The 17,457-nt window shown below is 42.6% G+C and overlaps 2 protein-coding genes across 4 annotated transcripts; both read left to right on the top strand.

The window, feature by feature from the left end:
• The first annotated feature begins 269 nt into the window (after positions 1-269).
• On the top strand, positions 270-5,822 carry LOC149970783 (dual specificity protein phosphatase 22-B-like). Of its 2 annotated transcripts, XM_021588587.3 has the most exons (7): positions 270-701; positions 1,772-1,805; positions 1,995-2,077; positions 2,916-2,965; positions 3,983-4,057; positions 4,466-4,637; positions 5,277-5,822. In XM_021588587.3, exons 1-7 carry the CDS (start codon positions 681-683, stop codon positions 5,427-5,429), a joined length of 588 nt encoding a protein of 195 aa, XP_021444262.1. In that variant the 5' UTR covers positions 270-680; the 3' UTR covers positions 5,430-5,822. The 2 variants fall into 2 exon arrangements, with proteins under 2 accessions (XP_021444262.1, XP_090081622.1); XM_090225496.1 differs by lacking the exon at positions 5,277-5,822 and having other exon boundaries at positions 4,466-4,896.
• Positions 5,823-6,670: 848 nt separating this feature from the next.
• On the top strand, positions 6,671-17,200 carry irf-10 (interferon regulatory factor 10). 2 transcript variants are annotated; one of them, NM_001310139.1, is given in 9 exon segments: positions 6,671-6,716; positions 7,230-7,429; positions 7,795-7,981; positions 8,665-8,750; positions 8,903-9,089; positions 13,077-13,169; positions 13,661-14,059; positions 14,540-14,652; positions 15,003-15,493. In NM_001310139.1, coding segments are annotated over 9 exon segments (1,425 nt in total). In that variant the 5' UTR covers positions 6,671-6,706; the 3' UTR covers positions 15,153-15,493.
• The last annotated feature ends 257 nt before the right edge of the window (positions 17,201-17,457 follow it).

The following is a 17,457-nucleotide window of genomic DNA, read 5'->3' as shown; positions in this document are numbered from 1 at the left end:
ATATGCCGGTGTAGGTTGTGCGTAGAACCAGCTTTATATGAGATTTTGTTTTGACAAATTCTACACTTTGCTCTAACATTGTCTACATTATTAAAATGCATCCAAATGCTACTGCGCTTCCGAATCATTTTCCAGCTGTTGTTTTCACAGCTGTCCTTCCTCTCTCTCCTCAGCTGCTAAGTGTGTGACTGTGAGTGAGTTGGCTCGGCCCTCCCTCACGCATCTTTGGTTCATTGGTTGACACTGCGTGTCTGATTGACAGGAACAACAGATTCTGAGCAGACAGTCAGAAAGAATGTGTGTGCGCATGAGCATTTAGGCCTATATTATTTTATTTCTTTTTTCGATCTTTGAGTTAGTTAATTCTATTCATTTAAATATTTTGATTATTCATATATATTTTTTTAAATATATATTTTTAGAAATAGATTCGGCTCTTCTGATATGCGAGCCAGCTTCCAACGTTCACCTACAAGAGCCGGCTCTTAGAGCCGTTCGTTCGTGAAAGACCCATCACTATTTGGCACCACCACGCTGTTGCGGACTGTGTGAGGTACTCGCTCGCAATTTGGGGAGCTTTTGGGAAAGCCTTTGGAGAACTACTTCTCGAGACAAGAGTGCAACAATATTTTACGTAATTTTCCTTCCATTCGTTGGTTCTACAGACGTATTTGATTTCAATGGGTAATGGGCTCAATAAGGTATGTTATTTGTTGAAATATAGCCTACGTGCATGCGCTCATATATACTCGGTCTTCGCGTACACTAATTCGGTAGACCGCAGGTTTCAATTAATTATACGATGTCAATCAAGAACGCGTAGTCAGCTGTGTTTAATGTGTGTGTTCTATTGCTGCAGTAAAAACATATTACGCCTAATGTATTATATTGAATCAGGTATACACTTGCGTAATATCATTTCCACTTTATGCCATAAGATTGTCACTTTGCTGCTCTATGTACTGTACACTGTACACTTGAATTAATCTAGGTGTCTTTCAAAGCAGCTTTCACACACACCCGGTCTGTAGGCGTTGTACTTTTAAATTCCAACTCCTTGGCTACACAGTGGACAAATTCCATCGAAAACAAACCACATGGTTTGGTGATATTACTTGTTCTGGGTGTAATGCATTGCTGTGTGTTATCACATACTGTAGGCTACATGTCATGAATACTTTAGCGATTGACCTTTTCAAAAGTTGGCTTGGTACTTGTTGTACACAACAGGCGTCATCAACTCATTTCAATTGGAAAATATTTCTGCAACCCTCATCGGTGTTATTCCAGCTGCGGGATGAGGGATAAAGACTTTTACCACGCACACGCACGCACACACACACACACACACACACACACACACACACACACACACACACACACACACACACACACACACACACACACACACACATATCCCCATTAACATTTCTTATTATCACCATTATTTTGTGCGGAGTCAGAGTGACACGTATCAGTTGTCTGAGCTCACTCGCCTCTGGTATTTGGTGTCAAACTAAATATACTGTCCCTGCACCTCCACATTGTCTTTCCTGGAGTATACAGGCTATATATTTGAGTTTCGTCTTTGATGTCAGTAATGGTAGAATAAGCCAGGGGGCTTGTATTTTGACTAGTAATATGGTTACTTAGCCTAGCTATTTGGGTAATGATTTTAATGCGTGTTGTAATTATGTTAGGTTTATGTACACCAGTGAATGAATGTAAACAAGAGGTCACACATTAATATTCTATGCTTACCTTCCCATAGGTCCTGCCTGACTTGTACTTGGGAAACTTCAAAGGTATGTGTTTCTTCCCCCCACTCTACTGGTCAAAGGCTTGAGCTAAGGACAAGACAAGCGTCATCCGTCACTGTTTTCCCCTTCCAGTACATTTCAGTGGCACATTCATTTTGAGAACGTTCTATGAATATTTCAAGATTCTAATGGATATTTCTAGTTTGTCATTCGATACCTTTTTTTCTCTCGCAGATGCGAGGGACAGGGAACAGTTAACGAGGAACAACATCACACACATCCTCTCCATCCATGACAGTGCAGCCCCTATCCTGCCGGTAAGAAAACACTTCCCAGGGCGCCATTTACTAGAACGAAGCTAAATACCACCTCAGAAATGTTTTACGCATGAGGCTATTATATGAATGAATGTACACGTGATGTAATGATAGCCGACGCATGCATTTACACACGTTCATTCATGCTTATCCCGTATCATGCACGCTTAAAATCCAGTTTTGAAAAAAATCAAATTTAGATGGATGTCAAACATATCAATCATGTTTATACCATCGAAATATGCGCGCACAGTTTGTTTAAGGAAATGAATTGCACGTATGACAGTCATGGGAAGAGTATGGTGCGTGTTTGCCCCTGGACCTGTCTGTCAGGTAATTCCGGACTGCAGTATGAGAGTAGGGCTTAGCGTGTAGCATTAGACTATGCCCCATCCCAAACCAACCAGGTTCCCATGACTTCAATAGAAATCATCTGTTGGAGCCTGTATGAGCTCTGTGGGAGAGTTTAGGCGGGGGATTTGGCAGAGAGGAGTTTCATTTGAGTTTCTGACCCAGTGCTTTCGCTCGAGCTTGTGTGGAACTCGGTGCTCTCGCATTCTACTACTCCCTCTAGCAACTAGCAAGGTCTGTCCCCTTCCATCACTTCCTCACTACAGCTGCAATCACACCTTCACAAACACAGCCTATAGGCAAGGCCCTTGTGTGTAAGCTTACATAATGGTTCTTGCTGTTTGCAGAAACACTTGTAAGACCGAGGATTCAGCATGGATGTAATAGTGTGTAGTGAGTGGTGTTTCCAACGATCCTGTTGTCTGACTTTGCCTATTAGATTGTGATTGTGTGTTAGACCGTTTAACAGTTGGCCGTTGTCCTGCAGGGGATGACTTATCTGTGCATCTCAGCAGCAGACCTGCCCACACAAAACCTGTAAGTACCCAAATACACAGCACCACACAGTGCTCAAGGCTACCGGGTACAGAACAGAACAAACAGCACAGGACTGAAGCGAGGTAGACCATTCATATCCATTCTATCCGGCAGATACACTCTGTGTGGGCGTCTCTAGTTCATGTTCTATTGGTATGAAAATGATTCTCACATTCTCACCATTTAGCTGTGAATCAAAGCACTGAATAAATTACTAGATGACAAGGTGATTCAGCTTCTTATTTCTTATTGAGAAATCATGGAGGGATTTTTTACACACTAAGATTAAGACACAAACATATACAGAGATGTACTGAGCACTCATAACAACACATATTATACATACATACATAGATAGGTGGATAGATAATGCTGAAACACACGCACACACATTTACTCTGGTTAAGGGCGTAGAATGCAGGAGGTCTGGTCCTCTGATATGCAGGAAGGAACAGGAAGTCTATGGTTCTGTACTGCAGTGTTGCCTCGTCCATCTGCACTGTGCCTCTATTTTTATAACACTCCCCAAAACGCACACGCACACACACACACACACACACACACACACACACACACACACACACACACAGATGTCGCTGTCATTAACCCCTGTTACCCCCACGCCTCGACGCTCCAGCGCGGTGTGAAACCTGCAGGCGAAATACGAAACTGGCCCTGACTAACCAGAGATGGAGACAGACAACAGTTTCTCATCCTGGTCTTGTCAGGAGGATAGATGGATGGTCCTAGAGCCTAGTAGAACACACCCATCCTCACCCCTATGGCCCTCTCATCACGCATACCTCATCGCTCGCACACCCTTAACCACTCATCACCCCAGTTTTTATGACTAGGGAGGGGGCACGTTTTTTTGGCGACTTAAGTGTTACTTGTCCTATGTACTTTCTTTTCCACAACTGATACAATTGTGTTACCATTATGGGAATAGCAACTGGTTTGTAACTTTTTTATGACCTGCTTATGCCCTTACATAACCTGTATTTGTGTCATTCTCAGGAGAATGCACTTTAAACAGAGCATCATGTTCATCCACGAGTCCCGTCTCAAAGGAGAGGGTTGTCTGGTCCACTGGTGAGAAACTTTATCAAATACAAAACAACTTTATTTGTCCAACTGCTACTGTATCTCTGGGTTTAACTGAGTGCTCACAAGTGAACCCATGTGTGACGATGGTAAGCAGAAGACAGCTAGATAACGCAGAATGCTATTCTTGAACTTCCCCAAACAACAATCTTGATTTGAATGTATTGTGTTTGTTAAGCTATCTGAGGTATATCTGGTGAGGTTGAGGGTCTTCTGAGAAATACAGAGGATATTCAATCTCTAATGTTGCCTCCACAGCATACCCTCCTTTGTTTGACTTCCAATTCAATGTATTGTCTTTTAATATGGCCTTCTGCTGATGTCCTTTTATCTCTATCATGGCCATACCCACTCCTATCCATCTCTCCTTCACCATCCATCCCTCTCTCCATGGAGTCTGGCGGGTGTGTCTCGGAGTGTCACCCTGGTGGTGGCCTACATCATGACGGTGACAGGCCTGGGCTGGCAGGAGGCTCTGGCTGCTGTGAGGGTGGCTCGGCCCTGCGCTGGGCCCAACCTGGGCTTCCAGCGCCAGCTCCAGGAGTTTGAGACCAATCACGCTGACCAGGTCAATACAGAGGGGGATAGAGGAAGGATAGATGGGAAAATGTCATTCTTGGAGGAAAATGGAAGTTCTATAAAAAGTTACTTATCATTAAAAAGGAATGTGTTAAAGTTCCAATGCAGCCGTTTTTATCTCAATATCAAATCATTTCCGGGTAACAAGTTGTTTCCGGGTAACAGTTAAGTACCTTACTGTGATTGTTTTCAATTAAAATGGTCAAAAAGGAACAAGAAAATAAATTCTACACATTTTGCTATCACATGCAGTCCGGGTGTCCGTTTGGTAATCTGGCCATGTTTCGAACACTCTTTCTTATTTGTCTATTAACTCATTTACAGACTGGTGATGTCATCAAAACTCCATCCCACCAAAATAGGCTGATAATTCAGGCGGTCTTTTCAAACAGCTCTTACACTAAAAGGGCATTATCATCATTTTCAAAATTTCACAGTATTGTTCCAGCCTCATAATGTGGAATAAAAAACACAGGAATATTCCCATTTTTGACTGCACCGGGCCTTTAAGCATTAAAGCCTTCAGAGCGAGGAGTCAGACTATGCTGTAGTTACTTTAGAAAGAGAATACATCTGCCTCAATAGACAATAATATTGACATACTGTATTTTGTTGTATGTCTCTGCAGTTCAGGGAGTGGCTTTGGCAATTATACAAAGAGAGGCCCTTCAACGACGAGGATGACATTCGCATCCTGTTGGCCAAGAGTTTCAAACCCAATGGGGTGGGGGTGGAGGTGAATGTTGAGCCGTCCACCCCTCCAGGATTGCAGGGTACCTGAGATCCCTTATCCAGGTCTGAAGGCTTACACTGTGGGATGATACCACTCTGGCCCCTAGAGGGTGGGTGGGGGGGTTCTTTCTCTGTCGGTACGCTGTTAGACCAGTCTCTCTCTCTGTTGTTGTCCCTCTACTGGAGAAGACTAGGGGAGGGTGGGTCAATGGATGCACCATTTTGAGAATGTTTATTGATGTTTTATTATGGCTAATACCACTGGTTTTATTACCCCTAATTTATGTACAGTGTTTAGTTATGTATGGCACGTTCAGCATTTGTACTTGTTTTTCTAAATCTCGAAAATGTATGATATTGTTGTCATGTCATTTGTTCCTACTTGAAGCAACGTCAGCTTTTTGTGCATTAATACAAGGATTAAAGATGGAATTATGACTGAGATGAAATTGTTATTAACTACCGGTAGGTCTGCTATGCTGTCAGATACAATGTGATAATAGACAGACATTCTCTGCTCTGTTTACCTCTGTTTCTGGGTCTATTTCCTGTCATGCAAGGAAGCCTTGCATGACAGCAGTAAAAACAACATTTTCAGCCCCCTCTGTCAGCATTGGAGGGATACAGAGAGCTGGGCATGAGTGCCACTGGCTCTGAAAAGGGATGCATTTGAATTTGTCTGTTGCCTACCTACCCACGCACCTACATATAATGTAGCCCTTCTCCAATAGATATAGCATGCAGCCAATGAATTAGACCCAGTTGATATTAAAGGTTATGTGCATGACACAACCACTGGAGGGCAGCAGTATAACCACAGTAAAACAAATTGAGGCTATATTGTATATGTGAATGAAATGAAAACACACTCCACTAAAATTTCCCATATTTTCATCAATGTCATAGGCTACTGTAATTAACTTGCAGGATGATTGAGTACATTTTAATTGCCATATAACTACATTATGAAAACAACAGCACAAGAACAATTATATTTTTTGACTTTATAAAACAGTATTTAAAGCATAAACATATAATGGTAATGGAATCTATTGACATAATTACGATTTTAGGGAGTTTCTTTTTTGATATTGACACAGGTAATTGTTCCATTCCATGGTGACGTTTGCTTCCTGTGTTTGCCACTCGAGAGGGATTCCCCATCGACTGTAGGTTGTTCTCGATAAGCTTCAGAGAACTGCAGCTCCTCCCAGTCGCGGCACCGACACATCAAGATGTGACTGACTATATGAATAGGGCACCCGATGCTCTCACTTGAGAACTGTGTCAGTGAAATCGATTTCATCACTTGTCAGAGAAGCTCACATGGTTAGAGGTAAGGAGTTTATTCTCACTCACAGTAGGCTATAGGAAACATAAGAGAGGGGAACGTTCTGAAGTTGATGCAGTGATGTTGATGCACTTAAAGACTATTATGTTATTTATTTTATGCATGTGATTATAACACTGTTTTTCTGATTTTACTTATGAGCCTACAAAATATGAATTCCATTGTCTTTGAATTAAAACAACCCAAGACATCCAGAAGGGTTTCATTCTTAAATTAAGGCCTACCTATTTTGTATGTGATTTATTTTATGCAATTAAAAAATAAATAATAATAAATGTGTTAGTGCATATTTAATCAACAAATATATACTATCAAATAAGTTGTGATATTATAGCTTCATTTCATGAAAGCATGGCATTTTTAAAATTTTTATAAAAGTGTGACTTCCCTGATAACATTAACCTTCATCACTCAGCACCAATTGACATTGTTTTGCATTGCATGATAACGGACTTATTGCAACGCACATTACCTACCTTTGCATGTGCTTTTTGACAGAGATGAACTTAGAGGGGGACAGCGGTCTGTCAGTGAGCTGCGGCAACGGGAAACTTAGACAGTGGCTGATCGATCAGATTAACAGCAGTAGCTATCCCGGACTGGTTTGGGAGAATGGCGAGAAAAGCATTTTCAGGATCCCGTGGAAACATGCGGGCAAACAGGACTACAATCGAGAGGAGGATGCTGCACTCTTCAAGGTGCGTTTGGACCAACACACTCACTTCACCATACTTCTCTACAGTTTTGTTCTTCTACTTTTTAGTTACTATATACAACGGGTGAATATTGAATACAGTGTGCAGGTACCCCATGAAGTATTGCTAACTCAATCATATTCAGTCACTCAATTCACTCTCCAGACCTAGTCTACTTGTAATTTACATTATTTTCTATAGACTACCTGTTGTTGTTTTCAGTGATCATCTTTGTTCAAGGCAAAGACCAATGCATGTTGATTTTGATGCAGGCCTACTAATGCCTTAATTATTGCCAGATACATTTAAATTGAATGCAGAGAGAAAGTATAAATCAAGTCAATTTATTATGCTGTTGATTATTGCAGGCTTGGGCATTGTTCAAAGGGAAACACAGGGAAGGAGTGGACAAACCAGACCCCCCCACATGGAAGACTAGACTGCGATGTGCTCTTAACAAAAGTAATGACTTTGACGAGCTGGTGGAGAGAAGCCAACTTGATATATCAGACCCTTACAAAGTCTACAGAATCATACCGGAGGGAGCTAAGAGAGGCAAGTTTTGTTCATCTAATGGCTGTATTTCCAAAGTCAAGTCCATGTCACAAGTGTAATCTGCTGTCAGAAATGTCTACTATACCATAATTAATTTATAACGGCTACTGGCAGGTGATGTCACAGATTTCATATGTCAAAGGTAATGAAAACACTGTCTAACTCTAACATACCCGAGCAGACACACATACAGCCAGCAATGTTTCATTTTGCCACCATAGTCTAATGAGGCAGGAAGCCGAGAGGAAGCCGATGCATCGACCAAAAAGGCCTCTGAGCTTTTTTTAGAGGGCTTCGGTTTACCCGTGCAGAATGCACAACATACACACTTAACCTTGCATAACGAAGGCTGAAGGCTAGACAGAAGACCCCTTTGTCACTCTCATATGACAGTCTCAGGAGTGACTCTTAAAGACCAAACCTGCAACCTGGGGGTTCAAACACTTGAATCAAAAGTTGTTATCGCAAGCTTGTATAGTTGTTGTGTTCAACTGTTTGAAGGGGCTGAATAGCATGTGAGCTCTGTTGAAACAGCTCTAATAATGTTGACTATAGTGAGATTTTTTCTATTGAGGATTACACACATTTCTGAGGGACCTCCACATCATTTTTCATTGTGCATTGTAGATTGGAATATAGAGAGTTCTATGTGTGATGTCTAGTGTTACATTTCCGTTATGTAGGGATCAAGATGGCAGAGACAACGTTACATATGAGCTCAGAGAGCAACTACCCCATGCACTCTCTGTACCCAACTCTACACAGCCAGGTAACATCATTTGTTTACCCCTGCAACATGTACCTTCAAAGGTCTTCAGATCTTCAAAGTTCTTCACAACTCTCTCTTCCTGCTGTGTGTGGATCAGGAACCCACCACTATCTGACTAACAGCTGTCTCCTCTCCCCCTGGCTTGTCCCAAGGTGTCTGGCAGCTACATAGTTCCCCAGGAGAGGAAGGAGTGGAAGGAGTACAGCCACACACAGGACCACCAGCAGCAACCTCAGCCTCAGCACCATCAGCCACCCCACGTTGAGCTGCAGTATAGCCAGTGCCACTACCCATCGCCACTCAGCCGACTGTGGCACACCGGGCCACACACAGATAACGGTGAGACATGGCATAGCATGGCCATGGTTATGGGGTGGGCACTGATTACAGGAAAGAACAGATAATGGAGAGAAGTATACACAGTATATTTATTTGTATTTATTCAGTTAACCTTCATATAAACGCAACAAGGAAAAATGTAAACGATTTTACTGAGTTACAGTTCATATAAGTAAATCAGTCAATTTAAATAAATTCATTAAACCCTAATCAATGGATGTCACATGACTGGGAAAACAGATATAAATCTGTTGGATCAGAAAACCTGTCAGTATCTGGTGTGACCACCATTTGCCTCATGCAGCGCCACACATCTCCTTCCTATAGATTTGAGCAGGCTGTTGATTGTGGCCTGTGGAATGTTTTCTCACTCCTTTTCAATGGCAGTGCAAAGTAGCTCTATATTGGCGAGAAGAGAAATACGCTGTCGTACATGTCGATCCAGTCCAGAGCATCCCAAACAAGCTCAATGGGTGTCATGTCTGGTGTGTATGCAGGCCATGGAAGAACTGGGACATTTTCAGCTTCCAGGAAATGTGTTCAGGTCCATGCGACTTGGGGCCGTGCATTATCATACTGAAACATGAGGTGATGGCTGCAGATGAATGGCACAACAATGGCCTCAAGATCTCGTCACGGTATCTCTGTGCATTAAAATTGCCATCGATAAAATGAAATTGTGTTTGTTGTCCATAGTTTATTCCTGCCCAGATCATAACCCCACCGCCACCATAGGGCATTTGAAGAATCTGGATGTGGAGATCCTGGGCTGGCGTGATTACACAGGGTCTGCGGTTGTGAGGCTGGTTGGACGTACTGCCAAATTATCTAAAACATTACATTTTCTGGCAAGAGCTCTGGTGGGCCTTCCTGCAGTCAGCATGACAATTGTACGCTTCCTCAAAACTTGAAACATCTGTGGCTTTTTGTTGTGTGACAAAACTGTCCATATTAGTTAGAGTGGCCTTGCATTGTCCCCAGCTCAAGGTGCACCTGTATAATGATCATGCTGTTTAATCAGCTTCTTGATATGCTACACTTGTCAGGTGAATGGATTATCTTAGCAAAGGATAAATCCTCACTAACAGGGATGTAAGCAAATTTGTGCATGCAGAACATTTCTGGGATCTTTTATTTCAGCACATGAAACATGGGACAAACACTTTAATGCTGCATTTATATACTTTTTTCAGTGTACTGTGTACATATATTTATAAACTGGGTGTTTCAAGCCCTGATTGCTGATTGGCTGACCACGGGCATGACAAAACATTTCTTGTTAATGCTCTAATTACTTTGGAAACCAGTTTATAATAGCAATAATGCACCTTGGGGGTCTGTGGGATGTGGCCAATATTCCAAGGCTAAGGGCTGTATCCAGGCGCTCCGCATTGCGTTGTGCATCAGAACAGCCCTTAGCCATGGGATATTGGCCATATACCACACCCCCCCTGGCCTTGCTGGATTGAATCCCCAAGCTGACAAGGTACAAATCTGTCTTTCTGCCCCTGAGCACTCCTGAGTCCTGAGCACTCTGGAGCAGGTTTTCATCAATGATCTCTCTGTACTGTGCTCTGTTCATCTTTCCCTCAATCCTGACTAGTCTCCCAGTTCTTGCCGCTGAAAAACATGCCCACAGAATGATGCTGCCACCACCATGCTTCACCGTAGGGACGGTAACAGGTTTCCTCCAGACGTGATGCTTGACATTCAGGCCAAAGAGTTCAATCTTGGTTTCATCAGACCAGAGAATCTTGTTTCTCATGGTCTGAGAGTCCCTTAGGTGTTTTCTGGCAAACACCAAGCAGGTTGTCATGTGCCTTTTACTGAGGATTGGATTCTTTCTGGACAGTCTACCATAAAGGCCTGATGGGTGGAGGGCTGCAGGGATGGTTGTCCTTCTGGAAGGTTCTCCCATCACAGAGGAACTCTGGAGCTCTGTCAGAGTGACCATCAGGTTCTTGGTCACCTCCCTGACCAAGGCCCTTCTCTTCCGATTGCTCAGTTTGGCCGGGCGGCCAGCTCTAGGAAGAGTCTTGGTGGTTCCAAATGTCTTCCATTTAAGAATGATGGAATGATGGCCAGTGTGTTCTTGGGGACCTTCAATGCTGCAGAAATGTGTTGGTACCCTTCCCCAGATCTGTGCCTCGACACAATCCTGTCTCTGAGATCTACGGACAATTCCTTCGACCTCATGGCTTGGTTTTTGCTCTGTCATGCCCTGTCAACTGTGGGACTTTACATAGACAGGTGTGTGCCTTTCCAAATCATGTCCAATCAATTGAATTACCACAGGTGGACCCCAATAAAGTTGTAGAAACATCTCAAGAATGATCAATGGAAACAGGATGCACCTGAGTTCATTTTCGAATCTCATAGAAAAGAGTCTGAATACTTATGTAAATAAGCTATTTCTGTTTTTTATTTGCAAACATTACTGAAAACCTGTTTTCGCTCTGTTATTATCGGTTATTGTCCGTAGATTGATGAGGAAATAGTTAATTTAATCCTTTAGAATAAGGTTGTAACATCACAAAATGTGGAAAAAGGGGTCTGAATACTTTCCAAATGTATTGCATATATATATATATATATATATATATATATATATACAATAACAGTCAAAAGCTCTCATCTCAATTGGGTTGAGGTTGGGTGATTGTGGAGGCTAGGTCATTTGATGCAGTACTCCATCACTCTCCTTCTTGGTCATTTAGCCCTTACACAGGCTGGAGGTGTGTTGGGTCATTGTCTTGTTGAAAAACAAATGATAGTCCCACTAAGCGCAAACCAGAAGAGAGGGCATATCGCTGCAGAATGCTGTGGTAGCCATGCTGGTTAAGTGTGCCTTGAATTCGAAATAAATCACAGACATTGTCACCAGCAAAGCACCTCCACACCATCACACCTCTTCCTCCATGCGTCACGGTGAGAACCACACATGTTGAGATCATCCGTTCACCTACTCTGCTTCTCACAAAGACACGGTGGTTGTAACCAAAAATCTCAAATATGGACTCATCAGACCAAAGGGCAGATTTACATCAGTCTAATGTCCATTGCTCATGTTTCTTGGCCCAAGCAAGTCTCTTCTTCTTATTGGTGTCCTTTTGTCGTGGTTTCTTTGCAGCAATTCAACCATGGAGGCCTGATTCACGCAATCTCCTCTGAACAGTTGATGTTGTTACTTGAACTCTGTGAAGCATTTATTTGGGCTGCAATTTCTGAGCCTGGTAACTCTAATGAACTTCTGCAGCAGAGGTAACTCGGGGTCTTCCTTTCCTGTGGCGGTCCTCATTAGGGCCAGTTTCATCATAGCGCTTGATGGTTTTTGAGACTGCAAAAACTTTCAAAGTTCTTGAAATGTTCATGATTGACTGACCTTCCTGTCTTAAAGTAACAATGGACTGTTGTTTCTCTTTCCTTATTTGAGCTGTTCTTGCCAAAATATGGACTTGGTCTTTTACCAAATATGGCTATATTCTGTATACCACCCCTACCTTGTCACAACACATCTGATTGGCTCAATCGCATTAAGAAGGAAATACATTCCACAAATGATCTTTTAAGAAGGCACACCTGTTAATTGAAATGCATTCCAGGTGACTGACTATCTCATGAAGCTGGTTGAGAGAATGCCAAGAGTCTGCAAAGCTGTTATCAAATATATTTGAATGTGTATGTGTGTCCAAACTTTTGACTGGTATTATATATATATATATATAAAAGACAGTGCACTATTGTATAGGCTGAGGTCATTGTATGACAAACACACATGTTGTAAAAAAAGCTTTTGGTTGACAGTGAAGGCTTTGGTGGCTGCCACTTCTACAAAATATTGAGGGCTTTATTTGACATGCTCTCGTCAGGTTCCTCCTGAGATAAAATCATGACGACAAGGTGTAGTGCATTATCCGCGATGAAATGTACTCTGTAAACACTTATTCATCGGTCAATAACAATACTCCTTTCATCTTTTCCTCACAGGTTATCAGTTCACTGGCTCCTTCTATTCATACTCCTCCTCAGAGTCCCACCCCACAGCATTTACAATGGACCACAACATGGCCACCCTTTCTGGTAAAGACATATGTATTCTATTACTACTACATTACTTAGTTACTACTGCTGCTGCTGCTGAAGCTGCTGCTACTGCTACACCACCGAACATTGCAATGACAGCTGGACACAAAGGGCAGGAGTAGTAAGATGTAGTGGAGTGTACTGAATTGTTATCTCTTGTTACCAACCACTAGAAACTAGAAGCTATTTATAGGACAATTACTTCCCTAATCTGGGTTTTAATAAGGTTAGTTGTTTGTTCTCATATTAAGTGTATTCTATGAGTATACTGTTGATGTTTTAGATGGGTAACTGTAGAGACCACTACAGTTAAAGTACCCTGATTATGAAAGTCGTAAAGTTCAGTCGTTTGCTAACTTCCCTCATTCACTTTCTTTCTACATACACTGTTTATACATTTGTTTTCAGACAGCTGTCCGTCTTGTTTTATTTGGAATACTTCTACTCGCTTGTTTATTCTCTAACAACCTCCCCCCTCTCTCCTCCAGACTTCCGACTGCATGTGTCCCTGTTCTACCGTGAGGCTTTGGTCAAGAAGGTAACCACCTCTGGTCCTGAAGGCTGCCAGATCACCTCGTCTTCCTCCTCCTCTTCCTCCTCTTCCTCTCCGTCCTCCCCCTGCCCTGGGGACAAGCTGTACAGCGGTGCAGAAGTGGTGCTGTTCCCGTCCCCTTACCCCGAGTCACAGAGGAGGGGGGCGGAGAAGCTACCCAACGTCCTGGAGAGGGGCGTGCTCCTGTGGATGGCGTCAGATGGGCTCTATGCCAAGCGGCTTTGCCAGAGCCGAGTGTACTGGGAGGGCCCGCTGGCCCCGTACACGGACAAACCCAACAAACTGGAGAAAGAACAGACCTGCAAGCTGTTTGACACTCAGCAGTTCCTCACTGGTGAGAAACAGTATTTTGATTGTGATGCTTATGATAACGCTGATTATGATGATGATAATGGGGGTGATGATGATGATGAAGATGATCGGAGGAGACGTACTGTAGAATGTAAAGTCCCTCTCCATACTGTGGTATCAGTGGGTAAGAGACTTGTCACGTTCTTAGCGGCGGCCTATCCGTGGTGTCTCTCCATGAAACACCCCCCGTTTTCAGGTTTATCACTCATTTTTCACACCCAAGGACTTCCTTGCAAATGACTGGATTTTTTTTTAACTGACTCCTCTTTCTGATTCTGTGAACCTTATTCTCTCAGCATAGCATATTCCTTGCAGTGCTACTGTATCACAATACCCAACCTTCTTCAGCTGAAGGTGCGTCCTTCATGAGCAAAATAGCTGTTTTCAGCTGTTAGAGGGCAAACTGATGATTTGGGGTGAAATAAAGTGAGAAACTCTTTGTACACTCCCTCCCTCCTTCCAGAGCTGCAGGGGTATGCCCAACATGGCCGTCCCATGCCCAGGCACCAGGTGGTGCTGTGTTTCGGTGACGAGTACCCAGATCCCCAACGCCAGACCAAGATGATCACAGCACAGGTACAGTACACTACATACTTCCACTGTTTTAATGCATTTCAATAACAGTCCAACATGAGAAAGGTTTAAACTAAATTACATCTCTATAGCCTGCCTAGCCTTGTTAGTCATGATGTGACAGAAAGGACTCTATCAACCGGTTCCAAATCGCTCCCTCCCCCTTGACCCCAACTCATCAATGTTTGTAGATCTGCAGGGTCCGGATTGATATAAACAGTGCAGTGCATATTGCTTACACCTTACAGATTTGCAGAAAGTAGAGGGAGAGCTAGGGAGAAATTTGGTAAATATGAGCAATCTTTATTCATTGTCATTCATCATTCATAGTGTGACCTCTGTATGTGTTGCAGGTGGAGCCAATGTTTGCCAGGGAACTGTTGTACTTCACCCAGCAGAACAGCAGTCACTACCTTAGGGACTATGAGCTCCAGGGACACACGGAGAGCTCCCCTCCAGCTCCAGGAGACTACCAGAGGACCCTCCAACACATGCAGGAGTAACACATACAAACATGCCTCAGGAGCCATGGACATGCATGTAGATAGACCAATGAGCTTAACTTCACAACTACTGTAATGTATATGGTATACTCAGGTCTTGGACTAAAATGCCTCACTGTGATTTCAATGTAAGACTGGACTGTGCCTCCATCATCAGTGTCAACAGTTTGAGCCAAAGATGATCAAAGATGAAAGTATCTACCCTAGTTTGTACAGCCTTACAATTATGTTTCTAATCATCATTTATTTGTCTTTTTTTAAACAATATGAAAAACTGATTAAGTATTTTGATTTGATCTGTTGTAATAGTTTTGTTTCAATATCACATCTGGATGCCAGTGTCTAGGTGAATGTGTTTGATTGATTGGTTGATTTTGCAAAACCTGCTCAAGGTAGCTGTAGATAATTGAAGTGATTGGTTTTAGGCTGACCCTAGCATTGGTTCCCACTTGATCCTTGATACATTATAGCTACAAAGTGTGTGGTGTGTGTAGGCTTATCACAAGAGATAGTGTGTTTTCCGGTGACATCTGTAGGAAACCCACAACACCCCCTGACCTGTGGTAGTGGTGTGGTGGGCGGAGGTAGCCTGCCCCTGTCTCTCTCTCCCCATCTCGCTCTCTTTCTTTGTCTCCCTCTACATTTTCTCTCTTGCTAACACTTGCTTTCAACGAGACAGGGATGCATGTGTTTGTGTATGTTTGTGTGTATGTGTGTGTGTGCGGGCGTGCATGTATGTGTCTGCATGTGAGATTGTGACAGTGTATAGGATGCGGTTTGAGGGGACGAGGACCAATGTGAAGCAGAGGGTGACTGACAGAAGCAGGAAGCACCAGTCACAGGTGCACAGGAAGTGGAGTAGCCCTCAGGAGAAAGGGAGAAAAGGCTTAATGTGACCCATTTCCAGAAGCTAGGCATATATTGAACATCACTACTTCACAGGAGAGGCATTTTAAGGAAAAAAAATTTTTTTTATATCAAAATACTTTTTGGGGCAGAAATGCATTTTGGAGCATATGAACTTTCATGTGCCTTAATAACAAACTTGTATGCCATCTGTAAATACAAATAAAATGGTTAAATTACGAGCCTAGTTGGTTTAGCCACGAAAAAAAGACAGGAACCTTCCGATAGCCATGATTGGCTGAGATATGCCGAGAGATGAGTTCGGATTGATCTGCCATGAAGCACGCTTCTGTCCATAACATAAACTGCTCAGTATGTGTTGATAATCCATGCTACGGCGGCCGTTTTGAAATAGATAACATTAGCCATGGAGAACTGCAAAAGGGTTGCTACTGTTCTCAACAACATTGTTGCCCTGAATTTAGCAGGCACTATAGACAAGATCTGTGGGAAAAAGTTGTGATGGACTACTTTCTGCACACGGTCAGTGTGAACCAGAGTGACATGACACAACGAGCCAAATAAGCTGTAGCTAGCTACAAATAAAGCTACAAATAAAATGGAAAAGACACAGGATGTCTTAGTTAGTTAAAGTGGTTCCAGTCTGGAGTGAAGCGTTCATCCATGTATGCGATAAGTGTCCAGCTACATCTTTCAGGTATTTTACTTTTCAAACTTTTCATTGCAAGTTAAAGCTTATTTTTTGCTAGCTAGCAAACATTAGCTTACTGGCTCGCTACCTAATGTTATGTGTATGTTCTGTATAGTAATATTATTTGCATCTCAGAAATCCATTTGCATTGCTAGTTATAGCTTAATGTTAGTTGGTTAGCTTTAGCTACCTGCAGATTCATACTACAGTCACAGACAGACCAATGAGACAGATATTTCACCGGATGTATAAATGTGAAGCATCCGGTTGGCGTTTCCACTGTCTACCAAATATGTGACCCGTTTCAGGAAACTAGGCATATGTCGCGGGTCACTACTTCACATGAGAGCCATTTGAATGTAATCTTTTTCTATTTTTATCTAAATGCATATTTTGGCAGAAATGCCTTCTGGAGCTTGTGAACTTTCATGTGCCTTAATAACAAACATGTATGCCATCTGTAAATACGAATAAAATTGTTAAATTACAAGCCTAGTTGGTTTAGCCAGAGAAAAGACAGCAACCTTCCCGCTACCAATGTTTGGCTGAGATAATGAGTGTGCTGGACATGCTGAGAGATGAGTTCGGATTGGTCTGCCATATACCACCCTTCTGTCTATTTGAGCTAGTTAGTATGTGTAGGTAATCTTGTCTAACGCAGCTTTATAAAAAAATAAATTGCTTAGTAGTACTGCATAAGTGTTGCTCACCACTTTCTGGAGGACCGAGTTCAGAAATCAGTGGAAT

The sequence above is a fragment of the Oncorhynchus mykiss genome, chromosome 28 (assembly GCF_057628025.1).
Source record: "Oncorhynchus mykiss isolate SJ-2025 chromosome 28, ASM5762802v1, whole genome shotgun sequence".
Classification (NCBI taxonomy): domain Eukaryota; kingdom Metazoa; phylum Chordata; class Actinopteri; order Salmoniformes; family Salmonidae; genus Oncorhynchus; species Oncorhynchus mykiss.
Note: the sequence above shows the minus strand (reverse complement) of the source record. Positions and strands in the feature narration are given on the sequence as shown.

Excerpts from the sequence above, each read along its gene's own strand:
- LOC149970783 (XM_090225496.1), top strand. The coding sequence starts at position 681 with ATGGGTAATGGGCTCAATAAG. Across the intron at positions 2,078-2,915 it reads GTGCAGCCCCTATCCTGCCG|GGGATGACTTATCTGTGCAT; the intron begins GTAAGAAAACAC and ends GTTGTCCTGCAG. Across the intron at positions 2,966-3,982 it reads GACCTGCCCACACAAAACCT|GAGAATGCACTTTAAACAGA; the intron begins GTAAGTACCCAA and ends TGTCATTCTCAG.
- irf-10 (XM_021588585.3), top strand. The coding sequence starts at position 7,214 with ATGTGCTTTTTGACAGAGATGAACTTAGAGGGGGACAGCGGTCTGTCA. Across the intron at positions 7,430-7,794 it reads AGGATGCTGCACTCTTCAAG|GCTTGGGCATTGTTCAAAGG; the intron begins GTGCGTTTGGAC and ends TGATTATTGCAG. Across the intron at positions 14,060-14,539 it reads CACTCAGCAGTTCCTCACTG|AGCTGCAGGGGTATGCCCAA; the intron begins GTGAGAAACAGT and ends CCCTCCTTCCAG.